This window comes from Garra rufa, chromosome 6 (assembly GCF_049309525.1).
Source record: "Garra rufa chromosome 6, GarRuf1.0, whole genome shotgun sequence".
In the NCBI taxonomy this organism is placed as follows: domain Eukaryota; kingdom Metazoa; phylum Chordata; class Actinopteri; order Cypriniformes; family Cyprinidae; genus Garra; species Garra rufa.
In genome coordinates, this window is record NC_133366.1 from 49,060,786 (window position 1) to 49,085,368 (window position 24,583).

The following is a 24,583-nucleotide window of genomic DNA, read 5'->3' on the forward strand; positions in this document are numbered from 1 at the left end:
ATGCTGAAAAAAGGATAGCAAATAATGTCTGGTCCCTCACACAAAGCGATCAAAAGCGCATTTCCACAGTCTCCAACATTTGTGTACAATTGTCGCATTTTGTTTCGCTTTTGATGTTTGTTTTTTTTCAGGGTTTTTGGGTTTTATGTTACACATTATATAGTTAAATTACAGTTTAATGCATAATTGTATTATTATTTTTTTGTTTTCATCATGTGCTTGCAGCACATTGTGCTTTGTGTTTCAGTATTTACATCTAAAGCTTGTGGAAAAGCTTGTGATGAACTTTGATTCTACTTGTGTCTCTTTCATTTCCACCAGTGTTTTTATGGTGGCTGTCAGTGTATTATAACAGGTATAAAACTGATTTTAGTATTTGATGACGTTGGTAAATTGTGTTCTACTGAAGAAACCTACATCTTGGATGCCCTGGGGGTAAGCAGATAAACAAAAAATTTCATTTTTGGGTGAACTATTCCTTTAGTAAACATGAGACTAATAGTTGACTAATGCTTAAAAAGAAACAACTATGATCAGACCTAAAATTATCTAGGGGTAGCCCTAGTAAGGACATTGTTAAAATAGTCTATGTGACATCAGTGGTATAACCGTAATGTTATGAAGCAAACAAAAGAAAACAAAAATAACAACTTTATTCAACAATTTCTTTTTTCCCATGCCGGTCTTCGCGTTCCAAAGATTAATTAAGGTCTTATAGCTTTGGAAGGACATGAGGGTGAGTAATTACTGACAGAATTTTCATTTTTTGGGTGAACTGAATATATATACACATTTATATTAAGTTTAAACCATAAATCCTAAAATGTCGCTTCCATATTTTACAACAAAATCATGGCAATCACATCTACAGTCAAGCCCGAAATTATTCATACCCCTGGCAAATTCTCAATGAATATCAATAGAAAAGCATTTATTGGCTATTACAGCAATCAAACGCTTCCTATAACTGCTGCACAGCTTTTTGCATGTCTCCACTGGTATTTTTGCCCATTCCTCTTTAGCGATGAGCTCCAACTCTTTCTCCACAGATTCTCAATTGGATTTAAGTCAGGACTCTGGCTGGGCCACTGCAAAACATTAATGTTTTTGTCTGCTAACCATTTCTTCACTTCTTTTGCTGTGTGTTTTGGGTCGTTGTCATGCTGAAATATCCACTGGTGCCCAAGTGCAGTTTCTCTGCAGACTGCTTGATGTTGTTGTTGAGAATTTTGATGTATTGCTGCTTTTTCATGGTGCCTGAAAAACACCCCCAAAACATTAGGTTCCCAGCACCATGTTGGACAGTGGGGATGGTGTTCTTAGGGTTGAAGTCTTCTCCTTTTTTATGCCAAATGAAGGCTACATCATTGTGGCCAAACAATTCAAATTTTTTTTTTTTTTTTTTTTTTTCATCTGACCATAAAACAGAAGAACAGTCTTCTTCTTTGTCCAGATGAGCATTTGCAAAGGCAAAGCGGGCTTTTGTGTGCCTCATCTGGAGAAGTGGTGTTCTCCTTGGTCTGCATTCGTGGAACCCAGCGGTGTGCAGTGTCTGTTGGACTGTCTGCCTTGAGATGTTGCCACCAGCAGAGCCCAAATTCATCAGGATGGCCTTGGTGGTGATCCTTGGATTCTTTTTTACCTCTCTCACTATCCTCCTGGCCAGCACAGGTGTCACTTTTGGCTTCCGACCACGTCCTCTGAGATTTTTCACAGTGCGGAACGTCTTGTATTTTTTAATAATACTTTGCACTGTAGCCACTGGAACTTCAAAACATTTAGATATGGTCTTATAGCTTTTTCCTGACTTGTGAGGTCCTCAGTGAGCTCCTTTGTCTTTGCATGACTGTCCACAAACCAACAGCAGAGAGCGTCTGTTTTTCACCTGTTGAGTTGATTAAAACAGCTGTTCCCAAAGAATCAGGGTAATTAGGATGCTTTAGAACAGCTTGGACTATTTGGAATGGTATAGAACTTTGGATTTTCCCATAGACTGTGACAGTTTGCAAAGGGTATGAATAATTTTAGACACGCCACTTTTTGTTCAAATGTAAAGAAAAAGCTGATAAATATTTTTTTCCACAATGATGCCTCTTGTACATCATCTTATTATCTTTTGGGAGAAGCCTTTGTCATTCATGCCAGGGGTATGAATAATTTTGGGCTTGACTATACATCTTTTAAGACTTTACAGTATTTTACAGATTTAGGTAACTCATTTTGTATTCCACTGGAAAAAGAAAGTCATACACAATCAGATTTGTTCTGACATGAAGTCACAAATGATAATTATTTTTGGATGAACTCTCTCTTTTAGACATCAACCCACACAAGCAAACACCCAAAGATCATCATAATCAACCCAAAATGAGTGAAAGTTCATAACACGACCACAAAAACAGAATATTAAAGAACTAGAGTGATTAAGTGTTTAACTGACTAAAGGAAACAGCGTGGCAAGTTCTCCTAGCATGACCTCTCCATCTCCCAGAGTCCACCAGGGCCCCGACTACAGCAACTCGGCGCATTAACGTCATTCATCATCCCACACTGAATATTCATGGGCAGGGCCCGGGGGTCAAGCCAAGCGCCATCACATCCTGCTGGGGGTTAATGGGCATCAGAGCAGGGGTGGGGCTGTAATCTGATTCCATCGTCATGGCAACCTCACCCTAATCAACCTCCGTAGGAGGTGAAGAACGGTCTAATGAAGATGCTGTGACTCCCTCGCACCGGCTTTGTATTAAAGTTGATTAGCATGCGCTACTAACGGTAAGACCTCGTCTCGGTGGAATGTTTCCAAAGGATGATAAAGATTATTATAACAGAGACGAAAGCCGCTTGACTGCATAATGGGCAATAATGGGCATGGTCAGTGTGAAAAATGGCTTTGCAAGAATGGTTTTTCCCTCTAAATGGAGGGAATACGCTCTCAGGAAGAAAAAGAAAAATGCGTTTAGAATGCAATACCATGCAGGAATCAATAGCAGCGAGTTGAAGACTAAAAAGTTTTCCTAATTTCCTATTCAGCCCAAATTTCATGCCAGAAAGTTGCATTATTGGAGTCAAAATGGCTCGGTTCCAAAACTAAGTGGCACTTTTAGGCATCAAAATGCTCTTGATGTGAGGAGTGATATAAACAGGAGGAAAAGAAAATTACTAATGCAAGCATCAAATTTGCTGTCGCTGTTAAGGTAGGGGCCTACAAAATACGTTTTGTTTGTGTTTTGCTTTTTTCCAAATTCAATTTTTTTTCCGTTTTAATTTTTCTAGACTGTGTCAATGTTTTAAATAAAAAAAAGATTAATATTTAGTTGTTTTTTTTTATTTAACCATTGAAACAGGGTTGAAAAAGCATGTCTAATTAATTAAAGCATCTCTAATTAATTCATGAAACTTACATAATTTAACAGCAATTTATTAAAGATTTAACAAAAATTACATTTTTAAGGCCCAATGAAATACGTTTTTTCTGAAATTCATTCTGTGTTTCCATTAATTTTCTGGACTCAATTTTAATTTCAATTTTTCATTAAATTTCAATAATTAAAAGCATCTCTAATTAATTGATTTTATAATTAAAAAAAGTAAAGATTTTTTAATTTTATTTATTTATTTATTTTTAGAATTAAAAGCATCTCTAATTAATTGATTTTATAATAAAAATAATAATAAGTTATTTTTTATTTTATTTACTCATTTTTCTAGTAAATAAATGGCTAACATTCCTTAAAAAGTGTTTTAATAACAATTGTATCAATAGTAGTAGTAGTAGTACTACTATCATTACATTAAGTAATATATTTTTGTCGTAGTTTCTATAAATTAAACCCAACTTTTATTTTGATGGGTTGCTGTGAAGACCTTTATATGGAAGCCTGTTTCCGCCACTGAATAAAAAAGGTAACTGCAACATTTTATCTCAGAACTGCTCAGAGAGTCACTTCATGAGCAGAATTGTATGTATTCATTTACTCAAATATTGCGTTTAAAATGAGTTTTATTACATCTCATTAGTGATCCAACTTATTGTCACCTGGTAGACAACAAAATTAGACCTAGATTGAAAAAGGGGACCTGTAAAAACCACAATATTACAGAAACTTTCGAGTTACCAACCAATTAGTAAACTACCCGGAAAACCCTAACAACTCAAGCTTAAGCAATATGCTTAAAAAAACACTCAAAACACCTTAGAAATGGCATAACAACTCCCTGGGACTAGCAAATTTAATGTACTTTCATAAATATTAAATAACCAGAATCTCTCCTCTAATACACAAGCATGCTCAATTTTCATGCATCGTCATGTGTCAACATCTGCAGATCTATATTTGTAATGTATATCCATATCACAACAAAAGCACACAGACCATATGAATAAAACGATGAATAAATTAGAAAGCAGCTCGGATTAAAATATCCTCCCTAATAGCTGAATTCAGCCACCAACTTCCTCGCTTAGAATAATAATTTAATTCCTAATACAATGAACCAGTTTTAAGATCTCGAAAATGTGAAAATTCAAATGAAAGAAAGTGACTTAATCATTATAAGCGTTTTTTGAATATCATATGAATATTTTATTAGCAATTATTCAACCCCTACCAAGTAAGAATTTATAATTTGTTCCATGTACGCGTCTAGACTTATTACTATGCTTATTATTTAAATTTAAGACAGTTTATGAGACTAAGCTATGCAAAATGCTCATTTATTATATTCATCAAAAACATTAATATTAAGCAGAGCATTTGTAGTTATTCAACACGCTATTGAGTCAGAGCTGTGAGCTTGTTACACAAAAAGTGCACATTGAAAAATACATAAATGCTGCCAAACTGGTTTCAAACTGAAGCCAAAGCTCCTGAAATACTGATGTCGTCATCCGCTCAAGGCAGGGAGGGCAGGCTAAACAAGTACCAACTTAACGTCTTAAGTAACTTGCTTTGCCAGTTCCCACTGCTTCTAGACGTACAACTGTGTTCATAAATGTCCAGAAGAGCTCAACAAAACTTGCCTGCCAGACTACAAGCCTGTGGCTTTTGGTTAATTACAGATTTGAGATGTATAAAGTCTATAACTCTATTAAGAGGAGGAAACATCTCATTTGTTTACTTGACAAGTCATGTGAGAGAAAGCAGTGCTGTGATTGGCTGATTACCCTCAAAGCGATAATGCCCACCAATCATGCTCACAGAATGAGTCAAACTGGAAAAAACAGATGAACTTGTTACAGACTAAACAACTCACACACTCAGATAGCATCACATTTGGCCAAATCCAAATCAAATCCAAAAGGTTGAAAAGATAGGGATTATTATTAATAATAACAGCCAAACAACTACAGACTGAACATGGAAACATGAGTAAACATCAAATTCATCTGAAAACTAAACAACCCAAAGTCACTTTAGGGAACTCACTTCAGAAGTTCACCACAGGCCACTGCTATAAACAATCAACATAGTGACAAGTAACGCAGAAATAAGCTCTCGGCCCAGATCTAGCGTTTGTGTAAGAAGTACCACGGTTTCTTACCTTGTCTTTGTCCTCCACCAGGTCTGTAAGCATGTCATCTGGATCCAGGATCCCCCCGTCCACATACTCCACATGGAGCGTCCGCACCAGGAATTCCCCATCCTGTTGAAAACAATAGGCCCATTAGAAGTCCCCGTTCAACAACAATACAAGAGACTACTCATAAGTTTGGAAGTTTTGGAAGGACAACATGCTGTTTTGTTCTTACGATTAGTAGGAATCATATTTCTGGTGTACAAAAATATTAGCTGATAAAGCTCAAACTATATCTATCACTATTAAATAATTAGGCTAATTCTGACTCTGCAGAATAAATGTCATTTAATATACAGTTGTGGGCACAAGTTTACATCCCCATTACAGAATCTGCACAATGTTACTTTTTTTTTTCTAAAATAAGAGGGATCGTGCAAAATGCATGTTAATGTTTATTTAGTACTGACCTGAATAAGATATTTCACATAAATGATGTTTACATATAGAGAAATTAATAGTTTAGAATTTATAAAAATGACCCTGTTCAAAAGTTGACATACGCTTGATTCTTAATACTGTGTTGTTACCTGAATGATCCACAGCTGTGTTTTTTATGTTTAGTGATAGTTGTTCATGAGTCCCTTGTTTGTCCTGAACAGTTAGAATGCCTGCTGTTCTTCAGCAAAATCCTTCAGGTCCCACAAATTCTTTGGTTTTTCTAGCGTTTTTGTGTATTTGAATCATTTCCAACAATGACTGTATGATTTGGAGATCCATCTTTTCACACTGAGGACAACTGAGGGACTCATATACAACTATCACAGAAGGTTCAAACGCTCACTGATGCTCCTGAAGGAAAAAACATGCATTAAGAGCCGGGGGGTGAAAACTTTTGAACAGAATGGAGATGTGCACATTTTTCTTATTTTGCCTAAATATCAAATATTTTTTTCATTTAGTACTGCCTTTCAGAGGCTTTTCCAGAAGATAAAATAAGTTCAATTTACCCTGATCTTCAAATTCATCATGTTGTTTCTATGAGATCAACTATATTGCAAAAAGATAACCATGCAAAACATAACAGCATTTGTTTGCGCTCATTTGACACGCTAAAGGAAAGCTAGCTGATGCAACTCTCATTTGTTTCGCCCTTTAGTCAGGAAACAATAGCAGCTTTAATGTACGTCCGATGTTCTCATGCGCATGAATGTATGGAAACTAAGGAAGCGGTGACAATAAAAGGTGTGAGTTTCCTGTTGCTCAAAGGTTCAATCCTACGGTGCATTAATGCCGTTACAGCACAGACTGACATATTACGATTCACAGAGAGCATAGAATCAGAGAATTAGAGAATAAACTATGGCTGGTTGTGATATATTATGAATCTGTTGACGACTAATGTGCATTTTTCTTTTGTTCACAGCACAGTACGTCCTTGAATGCCTTATTGCTTATAAGGCCAGGTACATAAAAGCAATAAATCTTGTCAAAAGTTGTGATAAATTAATTTTAGGTAAGGGTCAGTATGTTTTTTTTAAAGAAATTCATACTTTTATTTAGCAAAGGCGCATTAAATTGATTAAAAGTGACAGTAAAGATATATTATGCTCAAAATAGTATATAGTACTACTACTAATAATACATGTCATATTTCAATAAATTAGCATATTAGAATGATTTCTGAAATCATTTGACATTGAAGACGAGTAATGACGCTGAAAATTCAGCTGTGCATCAAAGAAATAAATGACATCTGAAAATATATTCAAATAGAATTCTGTTATTTTATATTTTAATAATATTTCACAAAATGTTATTACAATAACAAATGATTTATTGCATTGACCCTGACAAGACAACAGGACGAGATGGGTTACAGGTTTGACGTAGAACTTTAAAATTTACGGTGGGAACGCATACCATCATGTGTACACATGTAATCAGATAAGATAAGCCAGAATTGTGAGTCTGTCATAGTTTAAATACCATCAGCTCATTACCGAACAAACTCGCCGAACGGCTTTCCCACTAGGGTTGAGGAGAGTAAAAAACACTACAATGGTCTGAGAGAACGTGTTTGGCTAGTAACGCATGACATAACAGATCGAGATCAACGCCTTTCAGTAGAAACCTCAATGAAACTGTTAACACACGCGACAATAATTCCTACAATCGTCATGTCATGTAATCATGCTCAATGTGAACCGGTGCAGTTCGATACAAACAATGAAAGTCATTTTCAATGCTGAAAACAGCATTAAATGTTTTGTTTCTGTGAATTTCAATATGTGCACACACCCAGTAGAAGCTTGGGCAAAACTGTGTGAATGATCTTTGAACTGAATTTGTGTAGTTTAGTAATATTTTAAATATAAAATTTTGTAACGTTTTGCATCAAAAATGTATAAATCCATATCTTTCATGGAGTCACATTAATGCAAATGAAACACTAAATAAAATATCAACACATTTGTAGAATGTTCTTTGAATTATAAAAACGTTAATGAAAAATACACTACCGGTCAAAAGTTTTTGAACAGTAAGATTTTTAATGTTTTTTAGTCTCTTCTGCTCACCAAGCCTGTATATATTTGATTTAAAACACAGTAAAATTTTGAAATAATTTTACTTTTTAAAATAGCTGTTTTCTATTCAAATATATTTAAAAAAGTAATTTATTCCTGTAATCAAAGCTGAATTTGTAGCATCATTACTCCAGTCACATGGTCCTTCAGAATATTCTGATTTGCTGCTCAATTTTTTTTCAGGTTTTTTTGATGAATAGAAAGAACAGCATTAATCCGAAATAGAAATCTTTTGTAACATTATAAACGTCTTTATCAGCATTTTAGATCAATTTAAAGCATCCTTGCTAAATAAAAGCATTAATTTATATCATTTCTTTCCCCCAAAAAATTTGGGAGTAATCATGGAGTAATGATGCTGAAAATGTAGCTTTTAATCACAGGAATAAATTACATTTTAAAATATATATCATTTTAAATAGAAAAAATATTTTAAAATTTGACTGTTTTTGCTGTACTTTGGATCAAATAAATGCAGGTTTGATGAGCACGGGAGACGTCTTTAAAAAGCATAAAAAAAATCGTACTGTTCAGAAACTTTTGACTAGTACTGAATGAATATATTTCCTAACATAAAATTTATAGGTTAGGACAGTGGAAATAGGATGTTCAGGATCCAACAGCACGCTTTTTTGTCATTTAAACCTGAAATTAAACACAGTGTAGGGATTTGGAAAAAAAACTACATTTAATATTTAGGAAAACAAGTTTCTGCATCATTTCTGTGTGACTAATCAACCACATACATTTGCATCATTGATTGCATAAAATGTTTAGAAGTTCAATTGCTTCAATTGAAGCATATGCTTCTGTTTGCACACACAAGCACTTATTCTCCAAAAGTCCTAAAGACAACCAGTGCTCAATCAAAATCAAATCCAAACCTCTACATTTGTTCATAAACACAGGCTGATACTATCTGAGTTCCTCCAATCCAGAATGAAAAAAAGTGCCTCTCAATTCAACCCAGATTAACACGCACTGATATTTTTTTGTGAAGGCGCTTTCTCCGCCTCAGTCCCAACAGGAAGCAGCAGTCTACATCCACCCTGCTGCTATGGAAAAGTGCTCATGCTGTTTAGGCAGATATCTCTGCTGGGACTGTTTTCAACTTCGTGAAACCATCTGAGCAACATTTGCCATGGAAGAACAACACACCTGGTGCTTTTTACACACACCAGCTCCCATAACGCTGGAAGAAACCGTTCAGACATTTAAACAAGACACATGGTCCGACAGCTGCGCTACAGGCTTCCCACAGCAAAACCTGGAAATATTAATACGGAGTCATTATCAGTAAAATTACATTATGCCAGTGACATGGAGCATGTGTGTAGCTACCATCTACGAATTGACTATTGTGCTTTCTTGAGAAAACCAAAAATACAAGCTCCGATTACCTGTGCATGTAACAGCAGGAAGTTCTAAGTTGTTTGGTCTCAAATGTCAAACACAACCTGTAATCAGACTCTCTATCTATGAGAAGTGAGAAGTAATTTCGACATGCACTAATTGTAAATGATTCCTTACAGCTACAATCTTTAATTAGTGTTTTTTTGCTAAGGCAAGCGTATTATGATTGCTATTGTGTATACCGAGGGTTAATGATCTGAACAAACCCCTAACGCAAAGTACTAAATGTCAAAACCATACCTCATTCTGCACAGTTTGTGCTGCAATATCTGAAATCAGTTGAGAAGAGGTGTGCAATGCATGTTTTTTTTTTTTTTTTTTTTAAATGAACCAAATTTGAGACCATCTGAGATTTGTTCTTCACAGGAACATTTGGGAAAATATAGCATTACATCATTTTTTTTTTTCTCTATTTTTCTGATAGTGTAAGGAAGTACACTCTTAAAGAATTTTAAAGAGTTCTTCAAACGATGCCGTAGAAGAACCATTTTTGGTTCCACAAAGAGCCATTCAGTCAAAGGTTCTTTAACTGAAGAACCTTCTTTCGCACAAAGAACCTTTTGTGAAACAGAAAGGTTCTTCTGATGTTAAAGGTTCTTTATGGAAACATTTAGACAAAAAAGGTTCTTCTATGGCATCATGAAGCACCTTTATTTTTAAGAGTGTCATGTTTTTTTAACCAAGACAACCAAAATCATAAAATAAGTTAAATAAATTAAATTTAACATAAAATGAATTTGATACTTTTTTAAGGCTGGGACGGGGGAAGTAGGATGTTCAGGATCCAATAGGATTTAAAAAGTAGACTCATTTTCTCCATTTAAACCTGCAATTAAAGTGTAGAGATTTGTAAAAGAAAAAAAAATCATTATGACATTAGATCTAATATTTAAGGAAACATGTTTCTGCATTTTTCTATGTGACAATAAAACAACCCAAATCTGTGGCCATCTGAGATTTGTTCTTCATAGGAACAGATTTGGAAAATATAGCATTTACATAAAATAGTTTTTCTTTCCCTTTCTTTTTCTGATAGTGTACATAATGTTTATTTAACCAAGTAAATGTGACATGAATTTAAAATTGATATTTTGTTTTGAAACAAAACAAAATTTAAAAAAAAAAATCTGCCTAAAAATTAAAAATAAAATAAGTGAAATAACTAAAGTCTAACATAAAATAAGTTGCCAAAATAAATGTGATACTTGTTTAGGTTAGGACAGTGGAAATAGGATGTTCAGGATCCAACAGGATTAAAAAAAAAAAAAAAAGAGACTAATTTTCTCCTTCATTTAAACCTGCGATTAATCACAAAGTGTAGGGATTTGGAAAAGAAAAAAAAAACATGACATTAGATCTAATATTTAAAAAAAAACATGCTTCTGCATTATTTCTGTGACAATAAAACAACCCATATTGGTGGCCATCTGAGATTTGTTCTTCATAGGAACAGATTTGGAAAAATATAGCATTACATCACTTGCTTACTAATGGATCTTCCTCTGCAGTGAATGGGTGCCGTCAGAGTCCAAAACAGTCTAAAACAATAATAAACAAGCAATCCACACCACTCCAATCCATCAATTAATGTCTAGTGAAGTAAAAATCTGCATGTTTCTAAGAAAAAAAAATCCATCAAGAAGGTTTTAACTTTAAACCGCCACTTCCACACAAGTCTATAATCTAAATAGCATTTCCTCCAGTGAAAAAAAAAGTCCTCTCCTATTGTCTCTCAAACCAAAATCCAACAGCCTTTTTTTGTTTAGAGCCATTTCTGCTTGAGCTCTGTATATTTCTCACCTGATTCAAAGTCAGTGATGGATTATTGTGATGTTTTTATCAGCTGTTTGGACTTTCATTCTGATGGCACCCATTCACTCCAGAGGATCCATTGGTGAGCAAGTGATGTTATGCTACATTTCTCCAAATCTGATGAAGAAACAATCTCATTTACATCTTGAATGGCTTGAGGGTGAGTACATCTTGAGCAAATTTTTAATTTTTGATGATTATTCCTACACAGGAGTAGTCCTTAAAGACTTGATATTGCACACCCATTGTGGCGGAGCAATTTGTTGTAGTGATGGCTGCAGACGCTGATGGCTTTGTGTGCTTGGAAGTGTTCCATGTGTAGTGATCTCAGCAGCGTTGCCTGCCAAGTCAGCTCTCCAACCTTCCTTCGAGGTTAGCGGCGGCCCTACAGAGCCCAGCTATGGCAGGATAATAAAGCAGTTTTCCTCTGCTGTCAGTGAGGTAATCTCAAACAGTCCATAAGATCTTGCTGGACACATAAATGTTATCGAGTGGGACGGATAGTTTTATTTCACTGTTTTCTTACAGGACTGGCTTTGGGTAGCAGACAGAGTACTAAGTGTTTTTTAGAAGCACAGCAGTAGCTCAGCAGGTTGAATAGTGTGGATTTACCAGTAACAAGATATATCTTCAAATAGGTAGCAAGCAGTGGAATATGACAAAACACTCAGTCTAACATCAACATGAAACTAAAAATGTACTTTTTGTGGCTTTCTTAAAGCATTAGTTCACTTCCAGGATGAAACCTTTCCTGATAATTGACTCACCCCTCTGTTATCTAATGCGTCTGTCTTTCTTCAGTCGAAAAGAGATGAAGGTTTTTGAGAAAAAACATTCTGGGATTTTTCTCTATATAATGGACTTCAATGTGATGAAGGTCCAAATTGCTCTTTCATTGCAGCTTCGAAAAGGCTCTAGATGAGGAATAAGGGTCTTATAGTGAAACGATTGGTCATTTTCTAAAAAAAGAAAAAACATTTAAAACTCCAGCTTCAGAATTGTTCGACATCCAGTGTTAATTTCGTAGGTTCATAATTTATCACAATTTTTGTCTACAAAATGTTTTCACAAAAACGAGATGATAACTAAACAAAAATTCATTTTGAATGACAAAAACTATGACGAAAACATATTGACATTTTTGTCAACAAATAAAAATAAGACAAAAATGTTAAGAAGGGATGATTTGGAAAAAAAGATTTATTTATTTATATAAAAAAATATGTCTGCTTGAAAGAATGAAGAATGTGGTAAACAAGTTGTTATAAAACGCATTATTAGCCTGTATAACCATTGGTATTGCATTGAACAGAAGACAAAGTTCTTGTTTCTTTATGAGAAGTGGTTTCATTTTATTTTAATATAAAGGCATGTTGCATGTCACAGCTGTGTCTATCATGATAAAACCTTAATATCAAACCTAGACAAAGTTAACACTGCCGGCATCGTTTTACCTTTTTTTGTAAAGAGCATTGGACGTTAGGGCTGGGCGATTTGGCCTAAAATCAAAATCTCGATTAATTGAACATTTTAACCCGATTACGATTAATGAACGATTATTTTATTCATTAATAAAATTATATTTAATTATATTTAAATAATATTTATTTTTTTGCCCTCATAGTTCACTGACAAGTTTTGTACAGTAAATATGCTCACATATTACAAGTGAGAGATTTTTGAATGAAGGGTGCACACACTATCTACTATCTATGATTATTTATTGAACATCAGTGTTGAACAACTGAAATTAAAGCACACATTGCTTAAAACGAAAAGTCACATTTTTCTTAAATTAGTGAAAATAAATAACTTGCACTTTCGGAAACAAAATAAATTATTTATAAAGTAATAATAAACATTAAAAGTAGAAAATAAGCAGTATCTCTTCTAAATAAAATGACTCTTGTACACGCAGTAGTGTTTTTAAAGGGAAAGTAATTGAAAAAATTGACCTGGAAAAATTTGATCGATTATAGGTTCTGAATGTCGATTTCGATTACTTTTCGATTAATCGCCCAGCCCTATTGGACGTTATTGACTACGTCATGCGTGAAATCGTGCTAGTGCAAGATGAGCATTAGTTAAAAAGGACATACATTTTAAATTTATTTGAAAATGACTGATCGTTTCACTAGATAGGAACCTTATTCCTCAGCTGAGATTGTGTAGAGCTCCTTTAAACTGCATTGAAACTGCAATTTGGACCTTTTAACCCCATTGAAGTCGACTATATGGAGAAAAAATCCTGGAATGTTTTCTTCAAAAATTTTCATTTCTTACATTTTCATTTTTAATTTCATTTTCGACTAGGGGTGTAAATATTAATCGATTCGTATCGATGCATCGATTATGCAGCCGCCGATTCAATGCATCGATTCGTCCGCAAGAGTATCGATTAATGTGTTTATTTTGCCGCCTGTTTGTTCACTTGTCTATTTTTAGACTCCGTTCCGACCTTTCTTTTACTGTCTATGGCTCCGACGTAAGCGTACTACCTACTCCTAAGCTGCGGGTGGCGCTAACCTCATTATTTTCTTCTACTTCACACGCGTTACTTTCGTTTCACAGTCCATCTATGATGTTGTTCATGTTCACACACCTCACGTTGTTGTCTGACTTTCAAGAGCGATGATTTTGAACTGATTTTGTGGAGTAGTATTCTATTTGCAGTTCATCTACTGCAGAGGATGTGTGACCATTACCTCTTAATAAGATGCAAATTGTATTTTCAAAATGTAACCAATTTTGTATAAATGAAACTTTTTAAAACAGTGAATAGGCTAATTGGCCATAGTAGACCTGCACTATAAGCATTAGCTTTTTTTTTTTTCTTATTAAAATTTATCTGATTGCACTTTGTAGATGCAGTAACTTATATTTGCTGTTCTATTTACAGTGCATTGAGCACAACTGCTTTAGTGTAACATACACATTATGGGAATAGAATACTATTTCTGTATTATCAATAAAAGGCAAATTATTTACTATTTTTGTTTATTTATTTGAAACTTAATAGATATCATGTAAAAATATCTAGTATTGAAACGAATCGGATCGAATCGCATCGTATCACAGGGAATTCTGAAGTATCGAAAATAATCGAATCGTTGGCTTAAGAAATCGGTATCGTATCGAATCGTCTTGAAGGCTCCGATTTACACCCCTATTTTCGACTGGAGAAAGAAAGACATGAACATCTTGGATAACAAGGGGGTGAGTAAAAAAAATAATAATTGTGCTTTGATCATAAAATCTGCATATTTGGGTCAGACCTATGCTATTGCATCCACTGCATGCACAAACTACTGCAAACATATTGTGTCCTAAATAGAACTGGAACTAAAACCGTAATTGTGCAGCTCTGAAACTTATTCAAACAATCATGCAGGCACTTTCTCAAAATGAGACCCTGGCCTTCATTAATAAAGCATAATGAGATTGTTGACATCATTGCAAATTGGCCATACCATAAACAAATAACAGATCATAATAACTCAAAGTAAGTAAATGTAAAATTAAACATCCGTCTATAGCAAGACTCACATTTGCATCTCAAAATTTACAACTAACATTAAAACAAATTGCCCATTTGTTATGCGAATATGCACAAGGTCTAATCAAGGAGAACTGCATCACGGACGCAGCGCTATCATAGACGAAAGGCTCAATACTTCAGTGACGCATGAGACCCGAGAGGTGGGTTGACAGAATAGATAAAGCGCCCACGTCTAGCCCAGCACGCCTGGCACCGTCCCATCCCATCCGACTGAGCCAATCTCAGCCGATAACGTCCATCAGTCAGGCATACTAAAACCTCCCATAAAGCCAGCCATCTCAGCCCAAAAGCCCAGGCCAAACTAATCAAACACAGCCTGCCACCTGCATTCAGAGATAGGGAGCGATTAATGACACGGCTGTATTCGTCACATAAGCCCTGCTTTATTCCAACTGGCATTTAGTGCCGAAGCTGGACAAAAGGACTAGAATAGTTAACGGTGACCAAGCATTGTAGTACTAAAAAGAGCTGGTGCTCACTGAGCAATAATATAAGCCTTTATTGATATCAAAGATCCCCTCTATAGTGGAATATAGTTGGGATTTGTATATGTACAACTTAATGATGACTTCAAGAGTATTGCATTAACTAGAAGATCTGCCTAATTTATTATTATCATTAAGAAGCAATATTTCAACCATTATAAGTGTACTTATGGAGACATAAAATGTAAAAATGAAGGCAATGCATTAGCCTTTATATACTGTATACTCTCAATCTGAACAAACATGGCTGTTACTAATACAGGGTTTCTGCAGATATGAACAAGTGAAATTTAAGACTTTTTAAGACCTTTTTAATACCACCTTATATGAAATTTAAGACCGAACCTGTAATGGAAATAGATATTATATTACATGCATACATGTAATATTTAATGTGTTTAATGTAAAAAGTAAACACAATTTCATGGCTGTCATAAATTCAATTTATTACTACGATATACAGTGAACTTCATATCAGCAGATACTATTCCACACAAAATATCCCCATAAAAGTACCACTAGAAATAGCTGATGTAAAAAAAAAAAATTCTGAAGCAATATTTTCATCAGTGCTCTATTAGCTTTTACATCTTAAATCTGCATATTTGATTTACCTTTATAAAGGCCTTTTTTTTAACTTTTAAAAAGTATGCATTACCTTTGAAATTTATTTTATGAATTTATCAATAAATTCTAAATGGCTGTTAGCAGTGAGATTACATAATTTACACCGCAAAATTAAAAGTGAGATTAATGTTTTAAATACATTTATTGATTTACAAATATATACATTAGAAATGTTGGGTGGAGGCATACTTTTAAACACACTAAACTACCAGCAGGTGGCGGTAAGTCACTTCATGAGCGAGTTATTTCAACTGATTCGATCAAAACGCTGAATTATAGCAAAACGTTGCTAATGTTCTGCTAATGTTGCATATTGTCTAATATGTAAGTAACTACTTGACTAACTAATTTTTTATTGAGCTAAAATGAATGTAACATTTGTAATTGTGAGAATTTTCAGCAAAAAGCTCACTTGGTATATTACTGAACTATATCATGTTATAAATAAACTATACATTTGAAATTTTTACCTCAGTTTGTTTCTTTAGAGTGCTGTTACATTCATTTTTTTTTTAAAGTATGTCACAAATAGACCAGAAATACACTATCCATTATCAATTTCTGTTTACGTTGAATGTATTAAAATATGAATCTTTCTTGCCTTTCGATGCTTCGCTAGTTGTTTTTGTCACTTCAGTTTTAATCAGGCGGTTTGTTCGGTCGGGCAAGTAAAAAAAAAAAAAAAAAAAAAAAACATTTTAAAAGTATTCTGCTACTGCGATTCTGAAGACACAGTAACTTCCACAGAGGGAGAAAAAAATCTAGTTGTTAGCAACTGGCCTTAGCCAAGCCCTATATTCAGTTTTTTCAAGCTAAGTATCGCTAAACTTGCACTTCCCCATAGCTAAAAAGTTAAATCCATTTTACTTCTGCGGTACAATCCGAGAGAGACTCGCGCCAATAACAGAAAGCTGATTGGCTATTGCATGTTGGTCTCATTTGTAGTTTAAATACAGCAAATTATATTTGGAATAGGGAAATAAAAACTACAACACCACGGAAACAACAAAAAGAGAATTTAAATGAGCTTTAGAGGTAGCGTTACATGGACATTGGAAAAATAAGACCTTGGAAAAATAAGACCTGTGTAAAATTATTTAAGACCTAGAACAGCGAATTTAAGACTTTTTAAGGCCTAAAATTTTGATTTTTAAATTTTAGACTTTTTAAGACTTTTTAAGACCCCGCGGAAACCCTGTAATAAAATAAAAATAAAAATAAACACCTAAATGAATGTAAATAATGCACAAATATAATCACAAATAAATACTCTGCTATTTCTTTTTATTTATTATTTTTATTTTATTTATTTATTTTCTGTAAGTAAAACAAAGATTACTGGAGTACATTTTACTAGAATTATTCTCTGATTTTCCACTTCAGAAATATCTGTTTCATTTAATTGTGTTACATTCCATTTCTTTGTAAATATTTGTTAATTTTTTTATGAAAAACTAAATTAATGTAAATAATGCATACAATATAATCACAATTAATACTCTGCTATAACATTTCACACTGTATTTTATGCTTTTTATATATATATTTTTTTTTGGGGGGGGGGGGGTTCTTTATAATTATTTGTTAAATTTACAAAAAAATAAATGTATAAATAATGCACAAATACAATCACACAATAAATAGTTATTTTTTTTATTTATAATTTGTATATTATTTATGTATTTTCTGTAAATAAAACAAAGATTACTGAAGTACATATTATACTTTCCATTTTTTTTTTAAATCAAGTTTTATTTAATTGTGTTATTTCCTGTTTCTTTGTAATTATTTGTTACATTTACTACTGGAGCAATTTAGTGAAAATTGTTTTAAAGCAAATCTTACATTTTCTTCCTTCTGTGCTCATAACAGCCATTTAGTTTTTGATTTCTTCTTAGGTAACCTCAACTTAATAAACCTAACACTATATAATATATAAATAGAAATGTATTTGTCTGTGTGTGTGTGTGTGTGTGTGTGTGTGTGTGTGTGTGTGTGTGTGTGTGTGTGTGTGTGTGTGTGTGTGTGTGTGTGTTGAAACTGTAATCAATTCACACCAAAGTGAAGTGAAAGTCACTGGTAACAGAGGTCTAACGATTTAACTCAGTACCCAGTTTCCCAGACATATACTGTGCAGTCTTAAAGATCATATTTGCATTTTTGAGGGGCTGGGCAAAACTTTTCCCCAGTATCAGATTGCAGGAATGTCTAGAGATAATGAATATTAAAAACAATAACCAGAAATCTGAAAAATGTCTGTGCTGACAGCTTAGATCACGTGGCCTCAGCTTGAGGGCACACCCAGTTACCAATCGCACTATGGTGAAGGCATACGTTTAATATTAATGAGCCTCGCAACGTCACTATGAAGTACGTAATATTAATGAGCTTCGCTTTCCTTTTAGCAAGGTTTTCATGTAGGGTCTAATTAATATTCATGAACCAGGCCTTCGTCATAGTACAACTCGCTACCCGGTAAACAGGTGAAGTTTTTCAATATTTTCAATCACGTATTTCAAACGAACTATATTTAAACAATCCGTAGTGAATGATTGGATTCATAAACGACTATTTATCCGTTTGTCATATCGTTTCACAACTTAAAACCAACACGTTACCTGTTCAATAATCTTCTTGTATCTCTGAGTGGCTTGATCGATCAAATCCCGGACCATCCAACCGTCTTTACACGGAACGACAATCCTCGTTTCCCCGAAATTGACCGTCACTTTCATCTTGACTGCGTCATGAAACGTTCAAATATCCTCGTAGTTTGTTTACAGCTGAGTTTTCCTCAAAGCGAGCGCTGAAGAGACAACAGGTGTCATTGGTCAACTGCTACAGGTGATCTTCTTTCTATTTAAAGTGCTACAAAAGTACAAGAGTATACCAATATTAAGTCCACAAACGGAATAATCTTCCAGTAACCATTCCAAACCACACTCCGAACAGGATTAAACACTCCTGGATGACAGAGAAAAATCTCGATAGGTTTTTCCCGAGTTGGCGCCCGCTGAGGTCCAGAGTGAAACCGGAAGCGGCAGATAGTAGTGAATAACTCCTGTCGTGATTGACGGCCTGCTTTATGAAGCTATACAGGCTCGGTCCTTATAGAAAATCATAACTGCGGAAAGAATGTACTTTCACTGCTTACTGGCTCAACAAAGAGCACTAAAGATAGAGAATCTCACATATTCTGAGAGAATAATGTAAAAATAGTGCTTCTCCGTAATTGACAGTGAGTCTTCTAATGCCAATCAAAATATCAACAAATATCAGTGTTAGATATGAAATATGTGACATTCTTCAGCTTTTGGAGGAGATCCTGACCTGAATAAGATTTCACATAAAAGACATTTAGTCCACAAGAGAAAATAATTTTGAATTTACAAAAATGACCCCGTTCAAAAGTTTTCATACGCTTGATTCTTAATACTGTTGTTACCTGAATGATCCACAGCCGTTTTTTTTTTTTTTTTTTTTTTTTTTGTTAAATGATAGTTCTTCATGAGTCCCTTGTTTGTTCTGAAGAGTTAAACTGACTGCTGTTCTTCAGAAAAATCCTTCAGGTCCCCGAAATTCTTTGGTTTTTAAGCATTTTTGTGTATTTGAATCCTATCCAATGTGTATTTTTTTGTGTATTTGAACCCTTTCCACATCTTTTCACACTGAGGACAATTGAGGGACTCATATGCAACTATTACAGAAGGTTCAGACGCTCACTGATGCTCCAGAAGGAAAAACAATGCATTAAGAGCCGGGGAGGAAAACTTTTGAACCGAATGAAGATGTAAATTTTTCTTACTTTGCCTAAATGTCATATTTTTTTAGTTTAGTACTCCCTTTCAGAAGCTACAGAAGATACTTACATCATGTTTCCCAGAAGACAAAATAAGTTATATTTACCCTGATCTTCAAATCTCGTAATGCATTGTTTTTTCCTTCTGGAGCATCAGTGAGCGTTTGAAACTTCTGCAATAGTTGCATATGAGTCCCTCAGTTGTCCTCAGTGTGAAAAGATGTGGAAAGGGTTCAAATACACAAAAATGCTAAAAAAAAAAAAACTTAGAATTTGTGGGATTTTCTGAAGAACAGCAGACAGTTTAACTATTCAGGACAAACAAGGGACTCATGAACAACACACATGTGGATCATTCAGGTAACAACACAGTATTAAGAATCAAGAGTATGAAAACTTTTGAACAGGTTTTTTTTCATAAATTCAATTATTATTTTCTTTTGTGGACTATATGTTAACGTCCTTTGTGAGAAATATCTTTTTCAGGTCAGTACTAAATAAAAAAATAAAATGCATTTTGTATGATCCCACTTATTTTGGTAAAATAATTAACATTTTGAAAACTTTGCGAGGTGTATGTAAACTTTTGACCTCAACTGTCCTAGGAAACAACAAATGGAAACACCTATTTTGATGCAGAGACTTTAAGGTATGTACCTATGATAATCTTGTTTTAACCTCTGTAAATATAGGTTAACACTCACATTAATAGCAAACAAAATTTCCAAAACCATAGACCCTAGACTTTCTGTTTAAAAATATTGGTTCAAAGTCCCCAGGCTCTGCTTTGCAGCTACATATTTCAATGACAATGAACTATTCTCAGAGGACTATTGTGTGTCCCTATTGGCAAGTGTTTCATTGACCCAATTATACTATCAACCTCCTTACCCTTCCAGCCCTCTCATCACCCATATACATGAAGATAGCAATGCGACAGCTTTATTCTTCCCACAGTCTGAATAAATTCTAAATAGCATTTATGTTCTTTAATTAGTTCAGATTAATTATGCACAAGTATTTTTTATCGCTCCCCAGACTACTGGGCTAGAAGACTTACACTACTGTTCAGAGGTTTGGCGTCTTTTGTTTTTAAAAAGTCTCTTATGAATTCAGTAATATTTTTGCATTTTAAAATATTTTTTCCCATTTCAATATTTTTATATGCAGTCTTCAGTGCCACATGACCCTTCAGAAATCATTCTAATATACAGATCTTTGAATGGTATTGTGTGTTTATAAAAGTTGAATAGTAAGCAGTTTTTGTAGTTTATACTTTGAAATGAAAACAATACACTGGATAGTAAGCTGGCACTGCCCCTTAAGTCCTAGGCCATCCCATCATTATGATAGGAGATGCCAAACTGTGCCATCTGGAGGGGTGACTGTGCCAGCCAAAACCCAGGCTTGTCTTTTTCTGATATCCGATTTCTCATATATGCAATTCAACAGCACATTTAATGCTAGTATTACCATAACCATTTGGAAAAAGTTATGCTTTACAGTCCCGTTCCTCCCCATAAAATATAATGGGTAAAAATAAAGCGCAGAATGTTTTTTGGAACATCCATTCATTTAGGAAGTGTAGATGGTCTCTCAGCGCATGAAGTTTATGAGGCACGCATTTAAAGCGAGTATGACAGATGTGTCAAACATCAAAAATACTGCTTAGCCAGCACCGAGGAGTTAATGGAGCTGGTGTAGCTATCCCGTAACCATTATAACTATAAAACAGCGTGCCTCAAATGCTCACAATTGTTTAAGCATGAGAGCATTTCAGAAATCTCTAGGGTATCAGGCAACCGTTTAACATGATGGCTACAATCAGCGGGAAGCGCTAACATAAATCAACTATAAGTTGTTACATAAACAAACCTTTAACTGCCAATTAGCTTTTCATTGTCTACAGCTATTGCTAGCCAGTCAAGTGCTCTCATTTGTGTCATATCATTTATTTGCATAAATTGTTTTCTTGTTTTTTCATGCCTGCAGGGTGATTATGTAGAAGTTAAAGTAAAAATAAATAACTACAAAACTGGTGCAAAGTCAGAGTTGGAAACATCTTTTTTACACAAATCTTGTATGTATGCAAATTGTATATTACCCAAGGTACACATTTCTAGTAAATGTGCAGTTAATTCTCATATTGTATTTTCAGAAAGTTTTGGAGGATTTGTCCTCTCTCCAAATGTGTCACTACCGAAGCACAGTGATATAATATTTAATAGGAAGGGTTACATTGACCTATTAAGATTTTGCTTACATTTACATTGTGAATGTATGCTGTTTTATTAAAAGTATTCAGAGGTAAATCAATAGCAATTACAAGTTTAACAATATTTCATATGATATTTACGAGACTTGTTGTATTTCGAATCCAATTTTTATTTGTAGAAGGCAAAAAGTTGAGCATACAGATTTCAAACTTATGGATTCATTAGTTTGATATACATTGAACCAAACACTGATATAACATCTTAGTTGATAATTCAGTATACTTTATTTTTGACTAAACATGTTTTGGTAGTGACAGTAATATTTTGGTAACAACCACATCATGTTAAAGAATTTTAACCCACATACTAAAACGTAATAAAATAATAAAATACTGTACTGAAATTGTGTTTATTTCCCCCAAATTAAAGATTTTGTGTTACCTTATGTCATTACCGAAACGATGATATGTTTTGGTCGTGACTATTACAGTAGTGACAGTTTAAGATACTTTTTAGACTTATATTTTATGGAATAACTTCTAAAAAAGTGTGCTTAATTGCTGAAAAAAGGTGTTTAGTAGTGATGTTCCGGGACACATTTTTTTACATAAATTTATATAATTTACAAAGAAAATCTCAAATAAAAAAATATTTTTAACTGCACTTTTTTACAAAATCAAAAAGATATTTTTAAAAACAACAATGGACTAAAATGCAAAAATTATTTCAAAATTATTTTATTAAGTTGAAATTTAGGGGTTAGGGTTTGGGACAGCCACCTCCCAATTGAAAGTACCCACTAAATAAAGATTTTAAATATATTAAGCCTACTGATATTTTAAATATTATTTTGGGTTTCAATAGATAATAGAAGGATCTTAGTAAACGTAAGATTTGAATATGCTTTTTAAATGTGTTTTTTGGTTGTGGGTTGCAGATAGATAGATAGATAGATAGATAGATAGATAGATAGATAGATAGATAGATAGATAGATAGATAGATAGATAGATAGATAGATAGATAGATAGATAGATAGATAGATAGATAGATAGATAGATAGATAGATAGATAGATAGATAGATAGATAGATAGATAGATAGATAGATAGATAGATAGATAGATAGATAGAAGCGAATCCTCTCAGGGGTTCCCAGTCTGTCAGAATTTCTTCAGGGTGGCCATGTGCAATTATCCAGTATGCCATGAAGAATTTAAAAAATGGAAAAAGAATAAAACTGAGCTCTACTGCATCAGCAGTCATTAGAGCAAAATCAAAAAAGTTACAAGGCAAATGTGAAACAAAAAAAGTCTTTGTCAGTGTCAGTGTTGGAGAATGAGACGGATCTCTCATAGAAAAAAAGATAGGAGAAATTCTAAAAATTCAAAAAGTAAAAAGGTAAATGCAGAAAGGTAGTCTCGCTTTAAATGAACTAGTATAGGAGAAGTTCACCCAAAAATGAAAAATGCATCACATTTATGTCAGCTGTTTTGTGCATGTTTGTCCAACATTATGACTTCATTTATATGGACCAAAGAAAAAAAAAATTCTTCAAAATATCTATTTATATGTTCCTACAGATAAGAAACCCATACAAGTTTTCTGACTATTATATTATTGTAAAGTTGTTATATTAGTTAATTGTTAATTAGAATAAAAGGTCAAACTTCAGCACTCACGGATTACTGAATCATTTCAATAAATGAACCATCTGCTATCATTTCACAGATAAAAACCCACACAAGTTTACAATGAGATATAGTTGAGGTCAAAAGTTTACATACACCTTACAGAATCTGCAAAATAATTATTATTTTACCAAAACATGAGGGATCATATATCAATATCATATAAGATATTTCACATAAAAGATGTTTACATATAGTCCGCAAGAGAAAATAATAGTTGAATTTAGAAAAATGACCACGCTCAAAAGTTCAATACTGTGTTGTTATCTGAATGATCCACAGCTGTGTTTTTTTGTTTAGTGTTAGTTATTCATGAGGCCCTTGTTTGTCCTAAACAGTTAAACTTTCCTTCAGGTCCCACAAATTCTTTGGTTTTTCAACTTTTTTGTGTATTCACACCCATTCCAACAATGACTTTATGATTTTGAGATCCATCACTCACTGATGCTCCAAAAGGAAACACAATGCATTAAGAGTCGGGGGGTGAAAACTTTTGGAATTTATAGATCAGGGTAAATTTAACTTATTTTGTCTTCTGGGAAACATGTAAGTATCTTCTGTAGCTTCTGAAGGGCAGTACTACATGATATTGAAAATATGATATTTACGCAATATAGGAAAAATATACACATCTTCATTCTGTTCAAAAGTTTTCACCCCCAGGTTCTTAATGCATCGTTTTTCCTTCTGGAGCATTAGTGAGTGTTTGAAGTTTCTGTAACAGTTGCATACGAGTCCCTCAGTTGTTTTCAGTATCAAAAGATGGATCTCAAAAACAGAGTCATTGTTGGAAAGAGTTCAAATACACAAAAATGCTGAAAAACCGAAGAATTTAAGGGATTTTTCTGAAGAACAGCAGGCAGTTTAACTGTTTAACTGACAA

At 33.9% G+C, this 24,583-nt stretch overlaps 1 protein-coding gene across 1 annotated transcript in view; it reads right to left on the reverse strand.

The window, feature by feature from the left end:
- The window catches only part of pard3ba (par-3 family cell polarity regulator beta a), a 250,801-nt gene extending 231,780 nt beyond the window's left edge, over positions 1 to 19,021 (reverse strand). The window contains exons 1-2 of the mRNA XM_073842392.1: positions 18,617 to 19,021; positions 5,542 to 5,643 (exon numbers count right to left, since the gene is read on the reverse strand). Of these exons, the coding sequence (XP_073698493.1) occupies positions 5,542 to 5,643; positions 18,617 to 18,733 (219 nt within the window). The 5' untranslated portion in view covers positions 18,734 to 19,021. The remainder of the gene's footprint in view (positions 1 to 5,541; positions 5,644 to 18,616) is intronic.
- Between the last annotated feature and the right edge of the window lie 5,562 nt (positions 19,022 to 24,583).